The sequence below is a fragment of the Ylistrum balloti genome, unplaced genomic scaffold (genome assembly GCF_031769215.1).
Source record: "Ylistrum balloti isolate Yb309-2 unplaced genomic scaffold, AGI_CSIRO_Ybal_v1 Utg370484, whole genome shotgun sequence".
In the NCBI taxonomy this organism is placed as follows: Eukaryota; Metazoa; Mollusca; class Bivalvia; order Pectinida; family Pectinidae; genus Ylistrum; species Ylistrum balloti.
In genome coordinates, this window is record NW_026782316.1 from 325,081 (window position 1) to 347,623 (window position 22,543).

General features: G+C 34.5%; 1 protein-coding gene across 1 annotated transcript in view; it reads right to left on the bottom strand.

The window, feature by feature from the left end:
- Window positions 1–21,747, bottom strand: part of LOC132555406 (mucin-2-like) — a 35,906-nt gene extending 14,159 nt beyond the window's left edge. The window contains exons 1-5 of the mRNA XM_060219756.1: window positions 21,461–21,747; window positions 10,592–10,727; window positions 7,387–7,508; window positions 6,899–6,983; window positions 6,301–6,443 (exon numbers count right to left, since the gene is read on the bottom strand). Of these exons, the coding sequence (XP_060075739.1) occupies window positions 6,301–6,443; window positions 6,899–6,983; window positions 7,387–7,508; window positions 10,592–10,727; window positions 21,461–21,500 (526 nt within the window). The 5' untranslated portion in view covers window positions 21,501–21,747. The remainder of the gene's footprint in view (window positions 1–6,300; window positions 6,444–6,898; window positions 6,984–7,386; window positions 7,509–10,591; window positions 10,728–21,460) is intronic.
- Between the last annotated feature and the right edge of the window lie 796 nt (window positions 21,748–22,543).

Genomic DNA, 22,543 nt, shown 5'->3' on the forward strand with positions numbered 1-22,543 from the left:
TTTGTATTTGTTTTACACGCCCTCTGTTATTGCTTTTGTTTGTTTATTTGTTTTACACGCCCTCTGTTCTTGTTTTTGTTTGTTTGTATTTGTTTTTCACGCCCTCTGTTCTTGTTTTTGTTTGTTTGTATTTGTTTTTCATGCCCTCCGGTATTGTTTTTGTTTGTTTGTATTTGTTTTTCACGCCCTCTGTTCTTGTTTTTGTTTGTATTTGTTTTTCATGCCCTCTGTTCTTGTTTTTGTTTGTTTGTATTTGTTTTTCATGCCCTCTGTTCTTGTTTTTGTTTGTATTTGTTTTACACGCCCTCTGTTCTTGTTTTTGTTTGTTTGTATTTGTTTTACACGCCCTCTGTTATTGTTTTTGTGTGTATTTGTTTTACACGCCCTCTGTTATTGTTTTTGTTTGTTTGTATTTGTTTTTCACGCCCTCTGTTATTGTTTTTGTTTGTTTGTATTTGTTTTACACGCCCTCCGGTATTGTTTTTGTTTGTTTGTATTTGTTTTTCACGCCCTCCGGTATTCTTTTTGTTTGTTTGTATTTGTTTTTCACGCCCTCTGTTCTTGTTTTTGTTTGTTTGTATTTGTTTTACACGCCCTCTGTTCTTGTTTTTGTTTGTTTGTATTTGTTTTTCACGCCCTCTGTTCTTGTTTTTGTTTGTTTGTATTTGTTTTTCACGCCCTCCGGTATTCTTTTTGTTTGTTTGTATTTGTTTTTCACGCCCTCTGTTATTGTTTTTGTTTGTTTGTATTTGTTTTACACGCCCTCTGTTCTTGTTTTTGTTTGTTTGTATTTGTTTTTCACGCCCTCTGTTCTTGTTTTTGTTTGTTTGTATTTGTTTTTCACGCCCTCTGTTATTGTTTTTGTTTGTTTGTATTTGTTTTACACGCCCTCTGTTATTGTTTTTGTTTGTTTGTATTTGTTTTACACGCCCTCTGTTCTTGTTTTTGTTTGTTTGTATTTGTTTTACACGCCCTCCAGTATTGTTTTTGTTTGTTTGTATTTGTTTTTCACGCCCTCTGTTCTTGTTTTTGTTTGTTTGTATTTGTTTTACACGCCCTCTGTTCTTGTTTTTGTTTGTTTGTATTTGTTTTTCATGCCCTCTGTTATTGTTTTTGTTTGTTTGTATTTGTTTTACACGCCCTCTGTTCTTGTTTTTGTTTGTTTGTATTTGTTTTTCACGCCCTCTGTTATTGTTTTTGTTTGTTTGTATTTGTTTTACACGCCCTCTGTTATTGTTTTTGTTTGTTTGTATTTGTTTTACACGCCCTCTGTTCTTGTTTTTGTTTGTTTGTATTTGTTTTACACGCCCTCTGTTATTGTTTTTGTTTGTTTGTATTTGTTTTTCACGCCCTCCGGTATTCTTTTTGTTTGTTTGTATTTGTTTTTCACGCCCTCTGTTATTGTTTTTGTTTGTTTGTATTTGTTTTACACGCCCTCTGTTCTTGTTTTTGTTTGTTTGTATTTGTTTTTCACGCCCTCTGTTATTGTTTTTGTTTGTTTGTATTTGTTTTACACGCCCTCTGTTATTGTTTTTGTTTGTTTGTAGTTGTTGTTCACGCCCTCGGGTAGGGTTTGTTTGTTTGTATTTGTTTTACACGCCCTCTGTTCTTGTTTTTGTTTGTTTGTATTTGTTTTACACGCCCTCCAGTATTGTTTTTGTTTGTTTGTATTTGTTTTACACGCCCTCTGTTCTTGTTTTTGTTTGTTTGTATTTGTTTTTCACGCCCTCCGGTATTGTTATTGTTTTTGTGTGTATTTGTTTTACACGCCCTCTGTTATTGTTTTTGTGTGTATTTGTTTTACACGCCCTCTGTTATTGTTTTTGTTTGTTTGTATTTGTTTTTCACGCCCTCCGGTATTGTTTTTGTTTGTTTGTATTTGTTTTTCACGCCCTCTGTTATTGTTTTTGTTTGTTTGTATTTGTTTTTCACGCCCTCTGTTCTTGTTTTTGTTTGTTTGTATTTGTTTTTCACGCCCTCCGGTATTCTTTTTGTTTGTTTATATTTGTTTTTCACGCCCTCTGTTCTTGTTTTTGTTTGTTTGTATTTGTTTTACACGCCCTCTGTTATGGTTTTTGTTTGTTTGTATTTGTTTTTCACGCCCTCCGGTATTGTTTTTGTTTGTTTGTATTTGTTTTACACGCCCTCTGTTATTGTTTTTGTTTGTTTGTATTTGTTTTTCACGCCCTCTGTTCTTGTTTTTGTTTGTTTGTATTTGTTTTTCATGCCCTTTGTTATTGTTTTTGTTTGTTTGTATTTGTTTTACACGCCCTCTGTTCTTGTTTTTGCTTGTTTGTATTTGTTTTACACGCCCTTTGTTATTGTTTTTGTTTGTTTGTATTTGTTTTACACGCCCTCTGTTATTGCTTTTGTTTGTTTATTTGTTTTTCACGCCCTCTGTTATTGTTTTTGTTTGTTTGTATTTGTTTTACACGCCCTCTGTTATTGTTTTTGTTTGTTTGTATTTGTTTTTCATGCCCTCCGGTATTGTTTTTGTTTGTTTGTATTTGTTTTACACGCCCTCTGTTCTTGTTTTTGTTTGTTTGTATTTGTTTTTCACGCCCTCTGTTCTTGTTTTTGTTTGTTTGTATTTGTTTTTCATGCCCTCCGGTATTGTTTTTGTTTGTTTGTATTTGTTTTTCACGCCCTCTGTTCTTGTTTTTGTTTGTTTGTATTTGTTTTTCATGCCCTCTGTTCTTGTTTTTGCTTGTTTGTATTTGTTTTACATGCCCTCTGTTCTTGTTTTTGCTTGTTTGTATTTGTTTTACACGCCCTCTGTTATTGTTTTTGTTTGTTTGTATTTGTTTTTCACGCCCTCTGTTATTGTTTTTGTGTGTTTGTTTGTATTGTTTTTGTTTGTTTGTATTTGTTTTACACGCCCTCTGTTCTTGTTTTTGTTTGTTTGTATTTGTTTTACATGCCCTCTGTTCTTGTTTTTGCTTGTTTGTATTTGTTTTACACGCCCTCTGTTATTGTTTTTGTTTGTTTGTATTTGTTTTACACGCCCTCTGTTCTTGTTTTTGTTTGTTTGTATTTGTTTTACACGCCCTCTGTTATTGTTTTTGTTTGTTTGTATTTGTTTTTCACGCCCTCCGGTATTCTTTTTGTTTGTTTGTATTTGTTTTTCACGCCCTCCGGTATTGTTTTTGTTTGTTTATATTTGTTTTACACGCCCTCTGTTCTTGTTTTTGTTTGTTTTATTTGTTTTTCACGCCCTCCGGTATTCTTTTTGTTTGTTTGTATTTGTTTTTCACGCCCTCCGTTCTTTTTGTTTGTTTGTTTGTATTTGTTTTTCACGCCCTCCGGTATTGTTTTTGTTTGTTTATATTTGTTTTACACGCCCTCTGTTCTTGTTTTTGTTTGTTTGTATTTGTTTTTCACGCCCTCTGTTATTGTTTTTGTTTGTTTGTATTTGTTTTTCACGCCCTCTGTTCTTGTTTTTGTTTGTTTGTATTTGTTTTTCACGCCCTCCGGTATTGTTTTTGTTTGTTTGTATTTGTTTTTCACGCCCTCCGGTATTCTTTTTGTTTGTTTATATTTGTTTTACACGCCCTCCGGTATTGTTTTTGTTTGTTTGTATTTGTTTTTCACGCCCTCTGTTATTGTTTTTGTTTGTTTGTATTTGTTTTTCACGCCCTCTGTTCTTGTTTTTGTTTGTTTGTATTTGTTTTTCACGCCCTCTGTTCTTGTTTTTGTTTGTTTGTATTTGTTTTCACGCCCTCTGTTCTTGTTTTTGTTTGTTTGTATTTGTTTTTCACGCCCTCTGTTCTTGTTTTTGTTTGTTTGTATTTGTTTTTCACGCCCTCTGTTATTGTTTTTGTTTGTTTGTATTTGTTTTTCACGCCCTCTGTTCTTGTTTTTGTTTGTTTGTATTTGTTTTACACGCCCTCTGTTCTTGTTTTTGTTTGTTTGTATTTGTTTTACACGCCCTCTGTTATTGTTTTTGTTTGTTTGTATTTGTTTTTCACGCCCTCTGTTCTTGTTTTTGTTTGTTTGTATTTGTTTTTCACGCCCTCTGTTCTTGTTTTTGTTTGTTTGTTTGTTTGTTTGTTTGTTTTTGTTTGTTTGTATTCTATAAATTGTTTTTGTTTGTGTATTTGTTTTTCACGTGTTCTTGTTTTTGTTTGTTTGTATTTGTTTTACACGCCCTCTGTTATTGTTTTTGTTTGTTTTGTTTGTTTTTGTTTTTTGTATTTGTTTGTATTTGTTTTTCACGCCCTCTGTAAATTGTTTTTGTTTGTTTGTATTTGTTTTTCACTTTGCCCTTGTATTGTTTTTGTTTGTTTGTTTGTTTGTATTTGTTTTTCATGCCCCCTCTGTTATTGTTTTTGTTTGTTTGTATTTTTTTTTCACGCCGTCGGGTGTTTTTGTTTGTTTGTATTTGTTTTTCACGCCCTCCGGTATTCTTTTTGTTTGTTTGTATTTGTTTTTCACGCCCTCCGTTCTTGTTTTTGTTTGTTTGTATTTGTTTTTCACGCCCTCTGTTATTGTTTTTGTTTGTTTGTATTTGTTTTTCACGCCCTTTGTTATTGTTTTTTGTTTGTTTGTATTTGTTTTACACGCCCTCTGTTTGTTTTTGTTTGTTTGTATTTGTTTTTCACGCCCTCTGTTATTGTTTTTGTTTGTTTGTATTTGTTTTTCACGCCCTCTGTTATTGTTTTTGTTTGTTTGTTTGTTTGTCTTGTTTTTGTTTTACACGCCCTCTGTTATTGTTTTTGTTTGTTTGTATTTGTTTTTCACGCCCTCTATTGTTTTTGTTTGTTTGTTTGCCCTCTTTTTGTTTGTTTGTATTTGTTTTACACGCCCTTTGCCCTTGTTATTGTTTTTGTTTGTTTGTGTTTTGTTTGTTTGTTTCACGCCCTCTGTTATTGTTTTTGTTTGTTTGTATTTGTTTTACACGCCCTCTGTTTGTTTTTGTTTGTTTTTTTGTTTGTTTGATTTTGTTTTTGTTTGTTTGTTTGTATTTGTTTTTCAGTCTGTTCTGTTTGTATTTGTTTAACACGCCCTTGTATTGTTTTTTTATTTGTTTGTTTGTATTTGTTTTACACGCCCTCTGTTATTGTTTTTGTTTGTTTGTATTTGTTTTTCACGCCCTCTGTTATTGTTTTTGTTTGTTTGTATTTGTTTTTCACGCCCTTTGTTATTGTTTTTGTTTGTTTTATTTGTTTTACACGCCCTCTGTTATTGTTTTTGTTTGTTTGTATTTGTTTTACACGCCCTCTGTTATTGTTTTTGTTTGTTTGTATTTGTTTTACACGCCCTCCGTTATTGTTTTTGTTTGTTTGTATTTGTTTTTCACGCCCTCTGTTCTTGTTTTTGTTTGTATTTGTTTTTGTTTGTTTGTATTTGTTTTTCACGCCCTCTGTTATTGTTTTTGTTTGTTTGTATTTGTTTTTCACGCCCTCTGTTATTGTTTTTGTTTGTTTGTATTTGTTTTTCACGCCCTCTGTTATTGTTTTTGTTTGTTTGTATTTGTTTTACACGCCCTCTGTTATTGTTTTTGTTTGTTTGTATTTGTTTTACACGCCCTCTGTTATTGTTTTTGTTTGTTTGTATTTGTTTTACACGCCCTCTGTTATTGTTTTTGTTTGTTTGTATTTGTTTTTCACGCCCTCTGTTATTGCTTTTGTTTGTTTGTATTTGTTTTACACGCCCTCTGTTATTGTTTTTGTTTGTTTGTATTTGTTTTACACGCCCTCCGGTATTGTTTTTGTTTGTTTTATTTGTTTTTCATGCCCTCCGGTATTGTTTTTGTTTGTTTTATTTGTTTTTCATGCCCTCCGGTATTGGTTTTGTTTGTATTTGTTTTTCTCGCCCTCTGTTATTGTTTTTGTTTGTTTGTATTTGTTTTTCATGCCCTCTGTTATTGTTTTTGTTTGTTTGTATTTGTTTTACACGCCCTCTGTTCTTGTTTTTGTTTGTATTTGTTTTTCACGCCCTCTGTTATTGCTTTTGTTTGTTTGTATTTGTTTTACACACGCTCCGTTATTGTTTTTGTTTGTTTGTATTTGTTTTTCATGCCCTCTGTTATTGTTTTTGTTTGTTTTATTTGTTTTTCACGCCCTCCGGTATTGTTTTTGTTTGTTTGTATTTGTTTTTCACGCCCTCCGGTATTGTTTTTGTTTGTTTGTATTTGTTTTACACGCCCTCTGTTATTGTTTTTGTTTGTTTGTATTTGAAAATAACACATATTTCATTCAGAAAAAAATATCGCAATATGTTTTTCAATGTTTTCTATTATCGTTTGAACATATTCTACCTATACGACAGGGTTACATGTAGATAATGAATAGTACTTACCTGTCATGCAGACTCCGTCACCAAACTGTCGCGCGTCCTGATCGTAAACAGTGTCCAGTATGTTGGCTTTCGTTTGTTCCCCAAACGAACACGTCATGTTAATAAGAATGGAATCAAGGCACTCCATACTTTCAATATATGACCTGCAAAATTCCAAATATTTGCATTTGTCATTACATCTATAAAATGTCTTTGACAATTCTTTACGAAAACGCACTGATACCCAGGAATGGTGACAAAGACACGTGATTAAAATACTTGTTACATACAACAACATACACGTTGTTCTTAATGTAATCATGATGTGTACTCAACATTGTAACAATTGGGTATAAAAACACTTGTTTAAGATGACATGTGATTGGTTTCCATAGTAACGATGATGTGTGCTCAATATTGTTACCATTGGGTATAAAAACATTTGTTTAAGATTGGTTTCCATAGTAACGATGGCATGTCATTGCTTTCCACAGTAATGATGACACGTGCTTAACATTGTAATAATTTAGGTATGGAGACACTTGATTAAGATTGATTTCCATAGTAACGACGACACGTGATCGAAATTTTCAGTACAATGCCTTTAGATAAAACTCACCTACAATATGATTTTTTGCTGGTACTTAAGTCTATATAGGCTAGGTTTTCTTCACAGTTTATCAGGGGCTTGAATATAGGACAGACTGAAATAACAAAACATGTGTCAGATGAACTATGTTCAAACTGTCATCAAATACATTACATTAACCGCAGTCCAGTTTCTGTGAATGTGGGCAAAATGTGAGCGTTAGCGTAACTCCTAGAGTCATGTGAAATAACTATCTAATCCTACATGGTGGTTAAATCGAGATTTGTTGGCGATTTGTTCAACCATTATTATTTGGGATAATTTAATGCCTTGGTTTTAGTTATTCGGCCATTAAAATGCCGACAACATGTTTACCGGCTACCCATTGCTTGCTTTAGTCCTTATTCCAACAGCCCGTATTATAAGCATCTTCAATCATCAGTTTGTAATATAAACTACTTTCGTCAGTACGTATACTTTTGTCACGATCCAATCAAACAACAAGACGTGGACCTTACCTTCATTACAGGATTCCTTGACAGAGTAATACCGAAGCAGGTACGGATAAGTGTCCATCCTGGACAGTGAACAGGCTGATTTTGCCTTTTCAAAACATGGAGGATAGTTTTGTTCAAGCTGGCTACAATATGATAAAGTCACATGATTAAAAAGTCCAACTGAACCAAACCCTCCCCCCCACCCCCACCCCCACCCCCTACCCCTTTTACTTAAATCAAAATAATACATGTTCTTACTATGGGTCGGGACCTCATTTCAGGAGGATAGACTTTTATGACGAAGGACAAGCCGGAAAAGTTCTTTGCGGTCCTTGATAACATAAATGAGTTTGTAATCGGCATTCTCATTACTTAAAATTCATGAATGTCTTCTTTCCCTCGATCGACTGAAAGGATAATTTAGTTATTTTCACACCGATGAGAAAAGCGTTTGATTTACTTAAAATAAGAAACTTCAAACATTCTAATATTCAAACACAAACGTAACAAGTTAAACTAAGATTAAAATCACAATTTACATTTTCACGAATACCATACATAATACATCCCAGAATTTTCTACAATGGCTGAAAAAGACGTTCTTCTTACATCTCCATACTTCCTGTAACAAATCCATACTTCCTGTTACATATCCATACTTCCTATTACATATCCATACTTCATGTTACATATCCATACTTTCTGTAACAAATCCATACTTCCTGTTACATATCCTGTTACATATCAATACTTCCTGTAACATATCCATACTTCCTGTAATATATACATACTTACTGTTACATATCCATACTTCCTGTAACATATCCATACTTCCTGTAACATATCCATACTTCCTGTAACATATCCATACTTCCTTTAACATATCCATACTTCCTGTTACATATCCATACTTCCTGTAACATATCCATACTTCCTGTAACATATCCATACTTCCTGTAACATATCCATACTTCCTGTTACATATCCATACTTCCTGTGACATATCCATACTTCCTGTAACATATCCATACTTCATGTAACATATCCATACTTCATGTAACATATCCATACTTCCTGTTACATATCCATACTTCCTGTAACATATCCATACTTCCTGTAACATATCCATACTTCCTGTTACATATCCATACTTCCTGTTACATATCCATACTTCCTGTAACATATCCATACTTCATGTAACATATCCATACTTCCTTTAACATATCCATACTTCATGTAACATATCCATACTTCCTTTAACATATCCATACTTCATGTTACATATCCATACTTCCTGTAACATATCCATACTTCCTTTAACATATCCATATTTCATGTTACATATCCATACTTCCTGTTATATATCCATACTTCCTGTTTCCTATCCATACTCCCTGTTTCGTATCCATACTTCCTGTAACATATCCTTACTTCCTGTAACATACCCATACTTCCTGTAACATATCCATACTTCATGTAACATATCCATACTTCCTTTAACATATCCATACTTCATGTTACATATCCATACTTCCTGTAACATATCCATACTTCCTTTAACATATCCATACTTCCTGTTACATATCCATACTTCCTTTAACATATCCATATTTCATGTTACATATCCATACTTCCTGTTATATATCCATACTTCCTGTTTCCTATCCATACTCCCTGTTTCGTATCCATACTTCCTGTAACATATCCTTACTTCCTGTAACATACCCATACTTCCTGTTTCATATCCATACTTCCTGTTTCATATCAATACTTCCTGTAACATATCCATACTTCCTGCAACATATCCATACTTCCTGCTACATATCTATACTTCCTGTTATATATCCATATTTCCTGTTTCATATCCATACTTCCTGTAACATATCTATACTTCCTGTAACATATCCATACTTCCTGTAACAAATCCATACTTCACGTTATATATCCATACTTCCTGTAGCATATCCATACTTCCTGTTACATATCCATACTTCCTGTAACATATCCATACTTCCTGTTACATATCCATATTTCCCATCAATACTTCTTGTCATATCCATACTTCCTTTAACATATCCATACTTCATGTAACATATCCATACCTTCTTTAACATATTCATACTTCATGTAACATATCCATACTTCCTTTAACATATCCATAATTCATGTTACATATCCATATTTGCCATCAATGCTTCTCGTAACATATCCATACTTCCTGTTACATATCCATACTTCCTGTAACATATCCATACTTCCTGTAACATATCCATACTTCCTGTTACATATCCATATTTCCCATCAATATTTCTTGTCATATCCATACTTCCTGTTACATATCCATACTTCATGCTACATATCCATACTTCCTGTCACATATCCATACTTCGTGTTACATATCCATACTTCCTGTAACATATCCATACTTCCTGTTACATATCAACACTTCCTGTTACATATCCATACTTCCTGTAACATATCCATATTTCCTGTTATATATCCATACTTCCTGTAATATATCCATACTTCCTGTTACATATCCATACTTCCTGTAACATATCCATACTTCCTGTAACATATCCATACTTCCTGTTATATATCCATACTTCTTGTTACATATCCATACTTCCTGCTATATATCCATACTTCCTGTTATATATCCATACTTCCTGTTATATATCCATACTTCATGTTACATATCCATACTTCCTGTAACATATCCATACTTCCTGTTATATATATCCATACGTCATGTTTCATATCCATACTTCCTGTAACATATCCATACTTCCTGTAACATATCCATACTTCCTTTTACATATCCATACTTCCTTTAACATATCCATACTTCCTGTTACATATCCATACTTCCTGTTATATATCCATACTTCCTGTTATATATCCATACTTCCTGTTTTATATCCACGTGTAAAGTATCCATACATTAAAACTATGTTTTTGAGGGGGTTGGAGGCGGGATGGGGGTTGGAGGCGGGGTAGGGGTAGCGAGTTGTATATGGTCAATTTATCAATAAAATCATAATTGTAGAACCTCGTCGTAGTTCAGTATCCAGAAATACTCCAGCAATCAAATCCAAGGAGTGTTTTGTATTTTCACTAGTGAAACAGTCCAATGGAGCTGGACCAGATTACAAACACATTGTATTGTTACACAAGCATATGTAAATCACGAGATATCGATCAGAAGAGATTCGTGTGTACTTACGTGCATATATTGATCATCTGGCTGGTGCCCATATGAAAGGTGATAGTCTCATTCATGGATATCAGTTCATCTGTACACAGCGCCATCTCCTGGCACTCCCGGTTAACAGAGTAAGCACACATCAGCGACACAGTCACTGTCGGAATATAAAAAAATCAAATCAGAGTCATTATAATGACATCAAACAATCAAAGCACGATATGAATTACAGATTGGAAGTGAGATAACCTTTATTGTAGTTACGAGGGGGGGGCATCATGAGTTATAGTTATGAGGGGAGGTAACCAGTATTATTGTTACGAAGGAAAGTTAACCTGTATCATAGTTACGAGGGGAGGTATCCTGTATTATAGTTACGAGGGGAGGTATCCTGTATTATAGTTACGAGGGGAGGTATCATGAGTTATAGTTATGAGGGGAGGTAACCAGTATTATTGTTACGAAGGAAAGTTAACCTGTATCATAGTTACGAGGGGAGGTATCCTGTATTATAGTTACGAGGGGAGGTATCATGAGTTATAGTTATGAGGGGAGGTAACCTGTATCATAGTTACGAGGGGAGGTATCCTGTATTAAAGTTACGCGGGGAGGTAACCTGTATTATAGTTACGAGGGGAGGTATCCTGTATTATAGTTACGAGTGGAGGTAACCTGAATTATAGTTAAGAGGGGAGGTATCTGTATTATAGTTACGAGGGGAGGTAACTGTATTATAGTTACGAGGGGAGGTAACCTGTATTATAGTTACGAGGGGAGGTAACCTGTATTATAGTTACGAGGGGAGGTATCATGAGTTATAGTTATGAGGGGAGGTAACCTGTATTATTGTTACGAGGGGAGGTAACCTGTATTATAGTTACGAGGGGAGGTATCCTGTATTAAAGTTACGAGGGGAGGTAACCTGTATTATAGTTACGAGGGGAGGTATCATGAGTTATAGTTATGAGGGGAGGTATCCTGTATTATAGTTAAGAGGAGGGGTAACCTGAATTGTAATATAATTGTAGGTATGATATTTTTATATCTGTCCCCTAACACCCATGTCAACAACTTTCTATATCTGTCTCCTAACACCCATGCCAACAACCTTCTATATCTGTCTCCTAACACCCATGCCAACAACTTTCTATATCTGTCTCCTAACACCCATGCCAACAACTTTCTATATCTGTCTCCTAACACCCATGCCAACAACTTTCTATATCTGTCTCCTAACACCCATGCCAACAACTTTCTATATCTGACTCCTAACACCCATGCCAACAACTTTCTATATCTGTCTCCTAACACCCATGCCAACAACTTTCTATATCTGTCTCCTAACACCCATGCCAACAACTTTCTATATCTGTCTCCTAACACCCATGCCAACAACTTTCTATATCTGTCTCCTAACACCCATGCCAACAACTTTCTATATCTGTCTCCTAACACCCATGCCAACAACTTTCTATATCTGTCTCCTAACACCCATGCCAACAACGTTCTATATCTGTCTTCTAACACCCATGCCAACAACGTTCTATATCTGTCTTCTAACACCCATGCCAACAACTTTTAAAATCTGTCTCCTAACACCCATGCCAACAACTTTCTATATCTGTCTCCTAACACCCATGCCAACAACTTTCTATATCTGTCTCCTAACACCCATGCCAACAACTTTCTATATCTGTCTCCTAACACCCATGCCAACAACTTTATATCTGTCCCCTAACACCCATGCCAACAACTTTCTATATCTGTCACCTAACACCCATGCCAACAACTTTCTATATCTGTCACCTAACACCCATGCCAACAACGTTCTATATCTGTCACCTAACACCCATGCCAACAACTTTCTATATCTGTCTCCTAACACCCATGCCAACAACGTTCTATATCTGTCTCCTAACACCCATGCCAACAACTTTCTATATCTGTCTCCTAACACCCATGCCAACAACTTTCTATATCTGTCCCCTAACACCCATGCCAACACCTTTTTATATCTGTCTCCTAACACCCATGCCAACAACTTTCATGCCAACAACCTTCTATATCTGTCTCCTAACACCCATGCCAACAACTTTCTATATCTGTCTAACATCCTAACACCCATGCCAACAACTTTCTATATCTGTCTCCTAACACCCATGCCAACAACTTTCTATATCTGTCACCTAACACCCATGCCAACAACGTTCTATATCTGTCTCCTAACACCCATGCCAACAACGTTCTATATCTGTCTCCTAACACCCATGCCAACAACTTTCTATATCTGTCTCCTAACACCCATGCCAACAACTTTCTATATCTGTCTCCTAACACCCATGCCAACAACTTTCTATATCTGTCCCCTAACACCCATGCCAACAACCTTCTATATCTGTCTCCTAACACCCATGCCAACAACGTTCTATATCTGTCTCCTAACACCCATGCCAACAACTTTCTATATCTGTCTCCTAACACCCATGCCAACACCTTTTTATATCTGTCTCCTAACACCCATGCCAACACCTTTTTATATCTGTCTCCTAACACCCATGCCAACAACTTTCTATATCTGTCTCCTAACACCCATGCCAACAACTTTTTATATCTGTCTCCTAACACCCATGCCAACAACTTTCTATATCTGTCTCCTAACACCCATGCCAACAACCTTCTATATCTGTCTCCTAACACCCATGCCAACAACCTTCTATATCTGTCTCCTAACACCCATGCCAACAACTTTCTATACGTTCTATATCTGTCTCCTAACACCCATGCCAACAACTTTCTATATCTGTCTCCTAACACCCATGCCAACAACGTTCTATATCTGTCTCCTAACACCCATGCCAACAACGTTCTATATCTGTCACCTAACACCCATGCCAACAACTTTCTATATCTGTCTTCTAACACCCATGCCAACAACTTTCTATATCTGTCTCCTAACACCCATGCCAACAACTTTCTATATCTGTCTCCTAACACCCATGCCAACAACTTTCTATATCTGTCTCCTAACACCCATGCCAACAACTTTCTATATCTGTCTTCTAACACCCATGCCAACAACTTTCTATATCTGTCTCCTAACACCCATGCCAACAACCTTCTATATCTGTCTCCTAATACCCATGCCAACAACTTTCTGTATCTGTCACCTAACACCCATGCCAACAACTTTCTATATCTGTCCCCTAACACCCATGCCAACAACCTTCTATATCTGTCTCCTAACACCCATGCCAACAACTTTCTATATCTGTCTCCTAACACCCATGCCAACAACTTTCTATATCTGTCTCCTAACACCCATGCCAACAACTTTCTATATCTGTCTCCTAACACCCATGCCAACAACTTTCTATATCTGACTCCTAACACCCATGCCAACAACTTTCTATATCTGTCTCCTAACACCCATGCCAACAACTTTCTATATCTGTCTCCTAACACCCATGCCAACAACTTTCTATATCTGTCTCCTAACACCCATGCCAACAACTTTCTATATCTGTCTTCTAACACCCATGCCAACAACTTTCTATATCTGTCACCTAACACCCATGCCAACAACGTTCTATATCTGTCACCTAACACCCATGCCAACAACGTTCTATATCTGTCTCCTAACACCCATGCCAACAACTTTCTATATCTGACTCCTAACACCCATGCCAACAACTTTTAAAATCTGTCTCCTAACATCCATGCCAACACCTTTCTATATCTGTCTCCTAACACCCATGCCAACAACTTTCTATATCTGTCTCCTAACACCCATGCCAACAACTTTCTATATCTGTCTCCTAACACCCACACAACTTTTATATCTGTCTCCTAACACCCATGCCAACAACGTTCTATATCTGTCTCCTAACACCCATGCCAACAACTTTCTATATCTGTCTCCTAACACCCATGCCAACAACTTTATATGTCTGTCTTCTAACACCCATGCCAACAACTTTCTATATCTGTCCCCAACACCCATGCCAACAATGTTCTATTCAGACTTTCTAACACCCATGCCAACAACTTTTATATCTGTTTAACACCCATGCCAACAACTGTTCTATATCTGTCTCCTAACACCCATGCCAACAACTGTTTATATCTGTCTCCTAACACCCTGCCAACAACTTTTAACACCCATGCCAACAACTGTTTATATTGTTCCTATCAGCCAACAACTGTTCTATATCTGTCTTTAACACCCATGTTGTAACAGGATGTTTATGTTCTATATCTGTTTATGTTGTAATGCCAACAACTGTTTATGTTGTATCTGTCTCCTACATTCATGCCAACTGTTTATATTGTATTAACACCCAGCCAACTGTTTATATTGTATTCACACCCATGTTTATGTTGTACAACTTTTTATATTGTATAACACCCATGCCAACAACTTTTATATGTTGTAACACCCATGTTTATGTTGTATTCAACTTGTTTATGTTGTATTCAGACTGTTTATGTTGTACCCATGACTGTTTATGTTGTATTCCATGTTTAACAACTGTTTATGTTGTATTCCTGTTTATGTTGTAACAACTGTATGTTGTTCAGGATGTTTATGTTGTATTCAGACTGTTTATGTTGTATTCAACTGTTTATGTTGGACTGTTTATGTTGTATTCAGGACTGTTTATGTTGTATTCAGGATGTTTATGTTGACTGTTTATGTTGTATTCAGACTGTTTATGTTGTATTCAGGACTGTTTATGTTGTTTATGTTGTATTCAGACTGTTTATGTTGTATTCAGACTGTTTATGTTGTATTCAGGACTGTTTATGTTGTATTCACCCATGTTTATGACTGTTTATGTTGTATTCATGACTGTTTATGTTGTATTCAGGATGTTTATGTTTATTCATCTGTTTATGTTGTATTCAACTGTTTATGTTGTATTAACACATGTTTATGTTGTATTCAGACTGTTTATGTTGTATTCAGGACTGTTTATGTTGTTTCATGTTGACTGTTTATGTTGTATTACTGTTTATGTTGTATTCAGACTGTTTATGTTGTATTCAGGACTGTTTATGTTGTATTCACTGTTTATGATGTTTATGTTGTATTCAGACTGTTTATGTTGTATTCAGACTGTTTATGTTGTTTATGTTGTATTCAGACTGTTTATGTTGTATTCCGACTGTTTATGTTGTATTCAGACTGTTTATGTTGTATTCAGGATGTTTATGTTGTATTCAGGATGTTTATGTTGTATTCAGGGTGTTTATGTTGTATTCAGACTGTTTATGTTGTATTCAGGATGTTTATGTTGTATTTAGGATGTTTATGTTGTATTCAGACTGTTTTTGTTGTATTCAGACTGTTTATGTTGTATTCAGACTGTTTATGTTGTATTCAGACTGTTTATGTTGTATTCAGACTGTTTATGTTGTATTCCGACTGTTTATGTTGTATTCAGACTGTTTATGTTGTATTCCGACTGTTTATGTTGTATTCAGACTGTTTATGTTGTATTCAGGATGTTTACTGTTTATGTTGTATTCAGGATGTTTATGTTGTATTCAGACTGTTCATGTTGTATTCAGGATGTTTATGTTGTATTCAGGGTGTTTATGTTGTATTCAGACTGTTTATGTTGTATTCAGGATGTTTATGTTGTATTCAGACTGTTTATGTTGTATTCAGGACTGTTTATGTTGTATTCAGGATGTTTATGTTGTATTCCGACTGTTTATGTTGTATTCAGACTGTTTATTTTGTATTCAGGATGTTTATGTTTATTCAGGATGTTTATGTTGTATTCACTGTTTATGTTGTATTCTGTTTATGTTGTATTCAGACTGTTTATGTTGTATTCACTGGATGTGTTTATGTTGTATTCAGACTGTTTATGTTGTATTCAAACTGTTTATGTTGTATTCAGGGTGTTTATGTTGTATTCAGGATGTTTATGTTGTATTCAGACTGTTTATGTTGTATTCAGACTGTTTATGTTGTATTCAGGATGTTTATGTTGTATTCAGGATGTTTATGTTGTATTCAGACTGTTTATGTTGTATTCAGACTGTTTATGTTGTATTCAGGATGTTTATGTTGTATTCCGACTGTTTATGTTGTATTCAGGATGTTTTATGTTGTATTCCGACTGTTTATGTTGTATTCAGACTGTTTATGTTGTATTCAGGGTGTTTATGTTGTATTCAGGATGTTTATGTTGTATTCAGACTGTTTATGTTGTATTCAGGATGTTTATGTTGTATTACTGTTTATGTTGTATTCAGACTGTTTTTGTATTCAGGATGTTTATGTTGTATTCAGACTGTTTATGTTGTATTCAGGATGTTTATGTTGTATTCAGGATGTTTATGTTGTATTCAGACTGTTTATGTTGTATTCAGGATGTTTATGTTGTATTCAGGATGTTTATGTTGTATTCAGGATGTTTATGTTGTATTCAGGACTGTTTATGTTGTATTCAGGATGTTTATGTTGTATTCAGGATGTTTATGTTGTATGTTTATGTTGTATTCAGGATGTTTATGTTGTATTCAGGATGTTTATGTTGTATTCAGTTTTTTTATGTTGTATTCTGGATGTTTATGTATTCAGGATGTTTATGTTGTATTCAGACTGTTTATGTTGTATTCAGGATGTTTATGTTGTATTCAGACTGTTTATGTTGTATTCAGGATGTTTATGTTGTATTCAGGATGTTTATGTTGTATTCAGACTGTTTATGTTGTATTCAGGATGTTTATGTTGTATTCAGACTGTTTATGTTGTATTCAGGATGTTTATGTTGTATTCAGACTGTTTATGTTGTATTCAGACTGTTTATGTTGTATTCAGGATGTTTATGTTGTATTCCGACTGTTTATGTTGTATTCAGGATGTTTATGTTGTATTCAGGATGTTTATGTTGTATTCAGACTGTTTATGTTGTATTCAGGATGTTTATGTTGTATTCAGACTGTTTATGTTGTATTCAGGATGTTTATGTTGTATTCAGGATGTTTATGTTGACTGTTTATGTTGTATTCAGGATGTTTATGTTGTATTCAGACTGTTTATGTTGTATTCAGACTGTTTATGTTGTATTCAGACTGTTTATGTTGTATTCAGGATGTTTATGTTGTATTCAGACTGTTTATGTTGTATTCCGACTGTTTATGTTGTATTCCGACTGTTTATGTTGTATTCAGACTGTTTATGTTGTATTCAGGATGTTTATGTTGTATTCAGACTGTTTATGTTGTACTGTTTATGTTGTATTCAGGATCAGGATGTTTATGTTGTATTCAGGATGTTTATGTTGTATTCAGACTGTTTATGTTGTATTCAGATTGTTTATGTTGTATTCAGACTGTTTATGTTGTATTCAGGATGTTTATGTTGTATTCAGACTGTTTATGTTGTATTCAGACTGTTTATGTTGTATTCAGGATGTTTATGTTGTATTCAGGGTGTTTATGTTTTATTCAGACTGTTTATGTTGTATTGTTTATGTTGTATTCAGGACTGTTTATGTTGGTGTTTATGTTGTATTCAGGGATGTTTATGTTGTATTCAGGATGTTTATGTTGTATTCAGGATGTTTATGTTGTATTCGGGATGTTTATGTTGTATTCAGGATGTTTATGTTGTATTCAGGATGTTTATGTTGTATTCGGGATGTTTATGTTGTATTCAGACTGTTTATGTTGTATTCAGGATGTTTATGTTGTATTCAGGATGTTTATGTTGTATTCAGGGTGTTTATGTTGTATTCAGGGTGTTTATGTTGTATTCAGGATGTTTATGTTGTATTCAGGATGTTTATGTTGTATTCAGGATGTTTATGTTGTATTCAGACTGTTTATGTTGTATTCAGGGTGTTTATGTTGTATTCAGACTGTTTATGTTGTATTCAGACTGTTTATGTTGTATTCAGACTGTTTATGTTGTATTCAGGGTGTTTATGTTGTATTCAGACTGTTTATGTTGTATTCAGGATGTTTATGTTGTATTCAGACTGTTTATGTTGTATTCAGACTGTTTATGTTGTATTCAGGGTGTTTATGTTGTATTCAGACTGTTTATGTTGTATTCAGACTGTTTATGTTGTATTCAGACTGTTTATGTTGTATTCAGGATGTTTATGTTGTATTCAGGGTGTTTATGTTGTATTCAGGATGTTTATGTTGTATTCAGGATGTTTATGTTGTATTCAGACTGTTTATGTTGTATTCAGACTGTTTATGTTGTATTCAGACTGTTTATGTTGTATTCAGGATGTTTATGTTGTATTCAGACTGTTTATGTTGTATTCAGGGTGTTTATGTTGTATTCAGACTGTTTATGTTGTTTATGTTGTATTCAGACTGTTTATGTTGTATTCAGGATGTTTATGTTGTATTCAGACTGTTTATGTTGTATTCAGGATGTTTATGTTGTAGTTAGGCTGTTAAGTGTTGTTTTAAGTACAATCTTAGTATATATTTGTACAAACATTACATACTAGGTACAGTTAACATCGGTGTATAAGTATTGTCATTCTGTTTATCGCAGTATATATAAATATGACAAGTGTTTTACTATTTTGAATATACGTGATTTAAAGAATTAAAAATGCATTGTATTCCTGCTTTGTCTACCGAGTTGGTAGTACCACGTGTTGTGATATTACAGATTCAAATTCATCGGTTAAATAAAACGTACCTTATAGCTATATAGTAATGTATTACTGAAGAGTACACTGTTCTCCATGGTACGTATGTACTAAGTTTGTTGACGTCAGCATGCTGATATAACCTATGTTATTTCTGATCGTAGCTCTAAGTGTATCAGTCGTTTGTGTTCTGTATACACTATATAGAATTCTCGTTACTGTTTATGACAACAGTATAAGTACCAGTAAATAGAAATCACATGGTATTTATCACCACTACATCATACCGGGATAACCGTGTCCTGAATTACACTAACATGTTCCCGCCTTGGTGTTCTCCACTGTTTGTCTAGACTGTCTGAAGACAAACTTTCATGGGATATGACACAAGTTCTGACTTTCCTTCCGGAATTCCTGAATGTTTCTTCTCTTACAATGCCTACCTCTGTTCTTGTTTATTTATTTTTCCATAATTATTTTTATTGTGTTTTCCGTTTCATTTCCCGCTGTTCTTCCTGTCCTATTGGTACCGATTTTATTTCACTGTTTAAATTTCGTAATGTGAGCTGTTTGATAACTTGTTTTAACACACCTAGGTAAACAACAGTAATATAACTTTATCACGGAAATACAAAACCTAATTGGTGACAAAGGGGAGCAACTAGTATTAGGATGGCGTGTTGAATATTTCATCTATTATTCCCCAAATTAGAAATATATTTTTGTTGCATATATTGAATATTTCAAACATAAAAATAAACCAATTTGTTGTTGATGATGATGATGATGATGATGATGATGATGATGATGATGATGATGATGATGATGATGATGATGATATAGTACGGCAGGAAATCTTGGTACATCTAAAAAAAGTCATCAAGTTGATGGATTATGGTGAAAAAGTTTAAGCAGAAATCAAACAATATTGAGACATTCCTTTATAATTCCTCAGCTTGAATTTGTGCAGAAAGTAAGACTGGTATTTTTAATGTAAATTTCACTCGGAATGTCCTAGTGGCAACAGTCAATTCATTTCACTAACCACTGCTTATTTCTAATCAAGCTTTGAACAACTGGGGCCAGCTGGCTTACCATATCATTAAACAGGTGTTAAACAGACAGACAAACTTTATTGTATGTAGTGACGAGTGATAATAATGCTTGCATCTTTAGAGGTTCATTGTGTTTACATAAAGAGTCTGTTTGTGAGGATGCTAGAGATTCAATGTAAATCCGATAAGACGGGGAACCTTTGTCGTAAACAGTGTCGGTACATTGTCATAAGAATATTTCTTGCTTCAGTTTTTTTTATCGTACTCGACAATGTGTTTTTGTATTACCGGGTAGATGTAACAACTGATATTTATCTGAACCAAAGTGGGTCAAACTGACAAGCAGGAACACAAGGTAATGTTCACGCGTTTTCCTTCGATCGTCTAACACCACAGCATGCGAGCACACCTCCTTCGTTCGTCTAACACCACAGCTCTAAGACACCCAATGACATTTAAACCTCTCTATGTTTTGGGTTAATTAGTCGTTATTTGATTCAGGAAGGAGCTAACACTATTCCACGCTTGTCCCTCCTCTTTGGATACAAGCCCGTCTGTGAGTTTGGTGAAACCAATCCGATTCAAGTGACGAATGGTAACGTCATTTAGCAAAAAGCATTAGAAGCGATTGTAAATGTGGTGTGATTACATCTGCTACCTCGTAACAAAGAACTATACTTTTATAATCGATATTCCTAGCATGGCTTGTAATGCCTCTGATCGTAGCTCTTCCATGGAGACAAAAATCTTGATTAATACTTCAGTCCGCTATGAAAACCCATGAAACCAATGGTATAATGTCGGTTACTACAACAGTATCTATATGATACTGCAGTGACTTGTGAATTATTCATCCTGTCACGGGCGCCGAGGACACATAACCTTGTTATCGCATGTGTTCTCTGTCGTGCTTTAACATGCATTTTGACATATATGTCGATATTCTATGTAAATTTATTCTCTCTTGTGCGTTCCGCTTATTAGAGCCATATCTCTAAACATCAGCATTTTAACATCACATATTCTATTGAAATTTCGTTCAGCAAACGTCCAGTTTTTAACCTTCTTTCCGTACAGATATGAACTATGATATTTTTGTGTTTAATATAACCGTAATGTCTGACAAATTAAGATTACAGCCTACATTTGATGTGGTTGATACTCCATGATGACGGGTCTACGTCAAGTAGTGGTATACATACCTGATAGTAAAGTCCATAACATATGCCTCTGTGTTGTCATGGCTGCCTGTGTGTAGTACTAGGATGTTTCCAACATGTGTTCGATGCTTCCTCCGTGATCTTCGTCTCTATCGTCTCCTTGTCCTTAGTGGACGTGTGTTGTAAACTGTACACGTGAGAGAGATGATGCCCGTGCGGCGGGTGACTAAACATCCGTCCATTGTGGCCCGGAGTTATACACATGGTATCAGCCGTCGGAGTGTGGGCCCTGTGACTAGACCCAGCCAGACACGGCCAAGTAGGCGTTTCCTATTGTGTATGACAAGTCTGGAAATCCTACCTAGTTCATTAGTGGAAAATCGGTAATTGAATATTTATTGCACACCCTGTGAACATTTATATCAATTTCATTACATTAAAAATTACCAATTTCCAACGTTTACGTAATTTATGGGTAAGGTTCTATTCATAACAGTATAAATATACTGCGCTTTTCCGTTCACGAAAAATATACATTGAAACGTATAAACAAAATATTTTTCTAATGAATAAACAAGAGTAGTGCTGTCTTAATCAGTACCTTCGAATTTGACAAGGGTAGGTGGCAAAAATATTAACAAAACGTATAAATTAACAAAAATTAACAAACGTATAAATTATCAAAAGATATAAATTAACAAAACGTATAAATTATCAAAAGATATCAATTAACAAACGTATCAATTAACAAAACGTATCAATTAACAAACGTATCAATTAACAAAACGTATAACAAACGTATCAATTAACAAACGTATCAATTAACAAAACGTATTAACAAAACGTAAATTAACAAAACGTATCAATTAACAAACGTATCAATTAACAAAACGTATCAATTAACAAACGTATCAATTTACAAACGTATCAATTAACAAACGTATCAATTAACAAAACGTATCAATTAACAAACGTATCAATTTACAAACGTATCAATTAACAAACGTATCAATTTACAAACGTATCAATTAACAAACGTATCAATTAACAAAACGTATCAATTAACAAACGTATCAATTTACAAACGTATCAATTAACAAACGTATCAATTAACAAAACGTATCA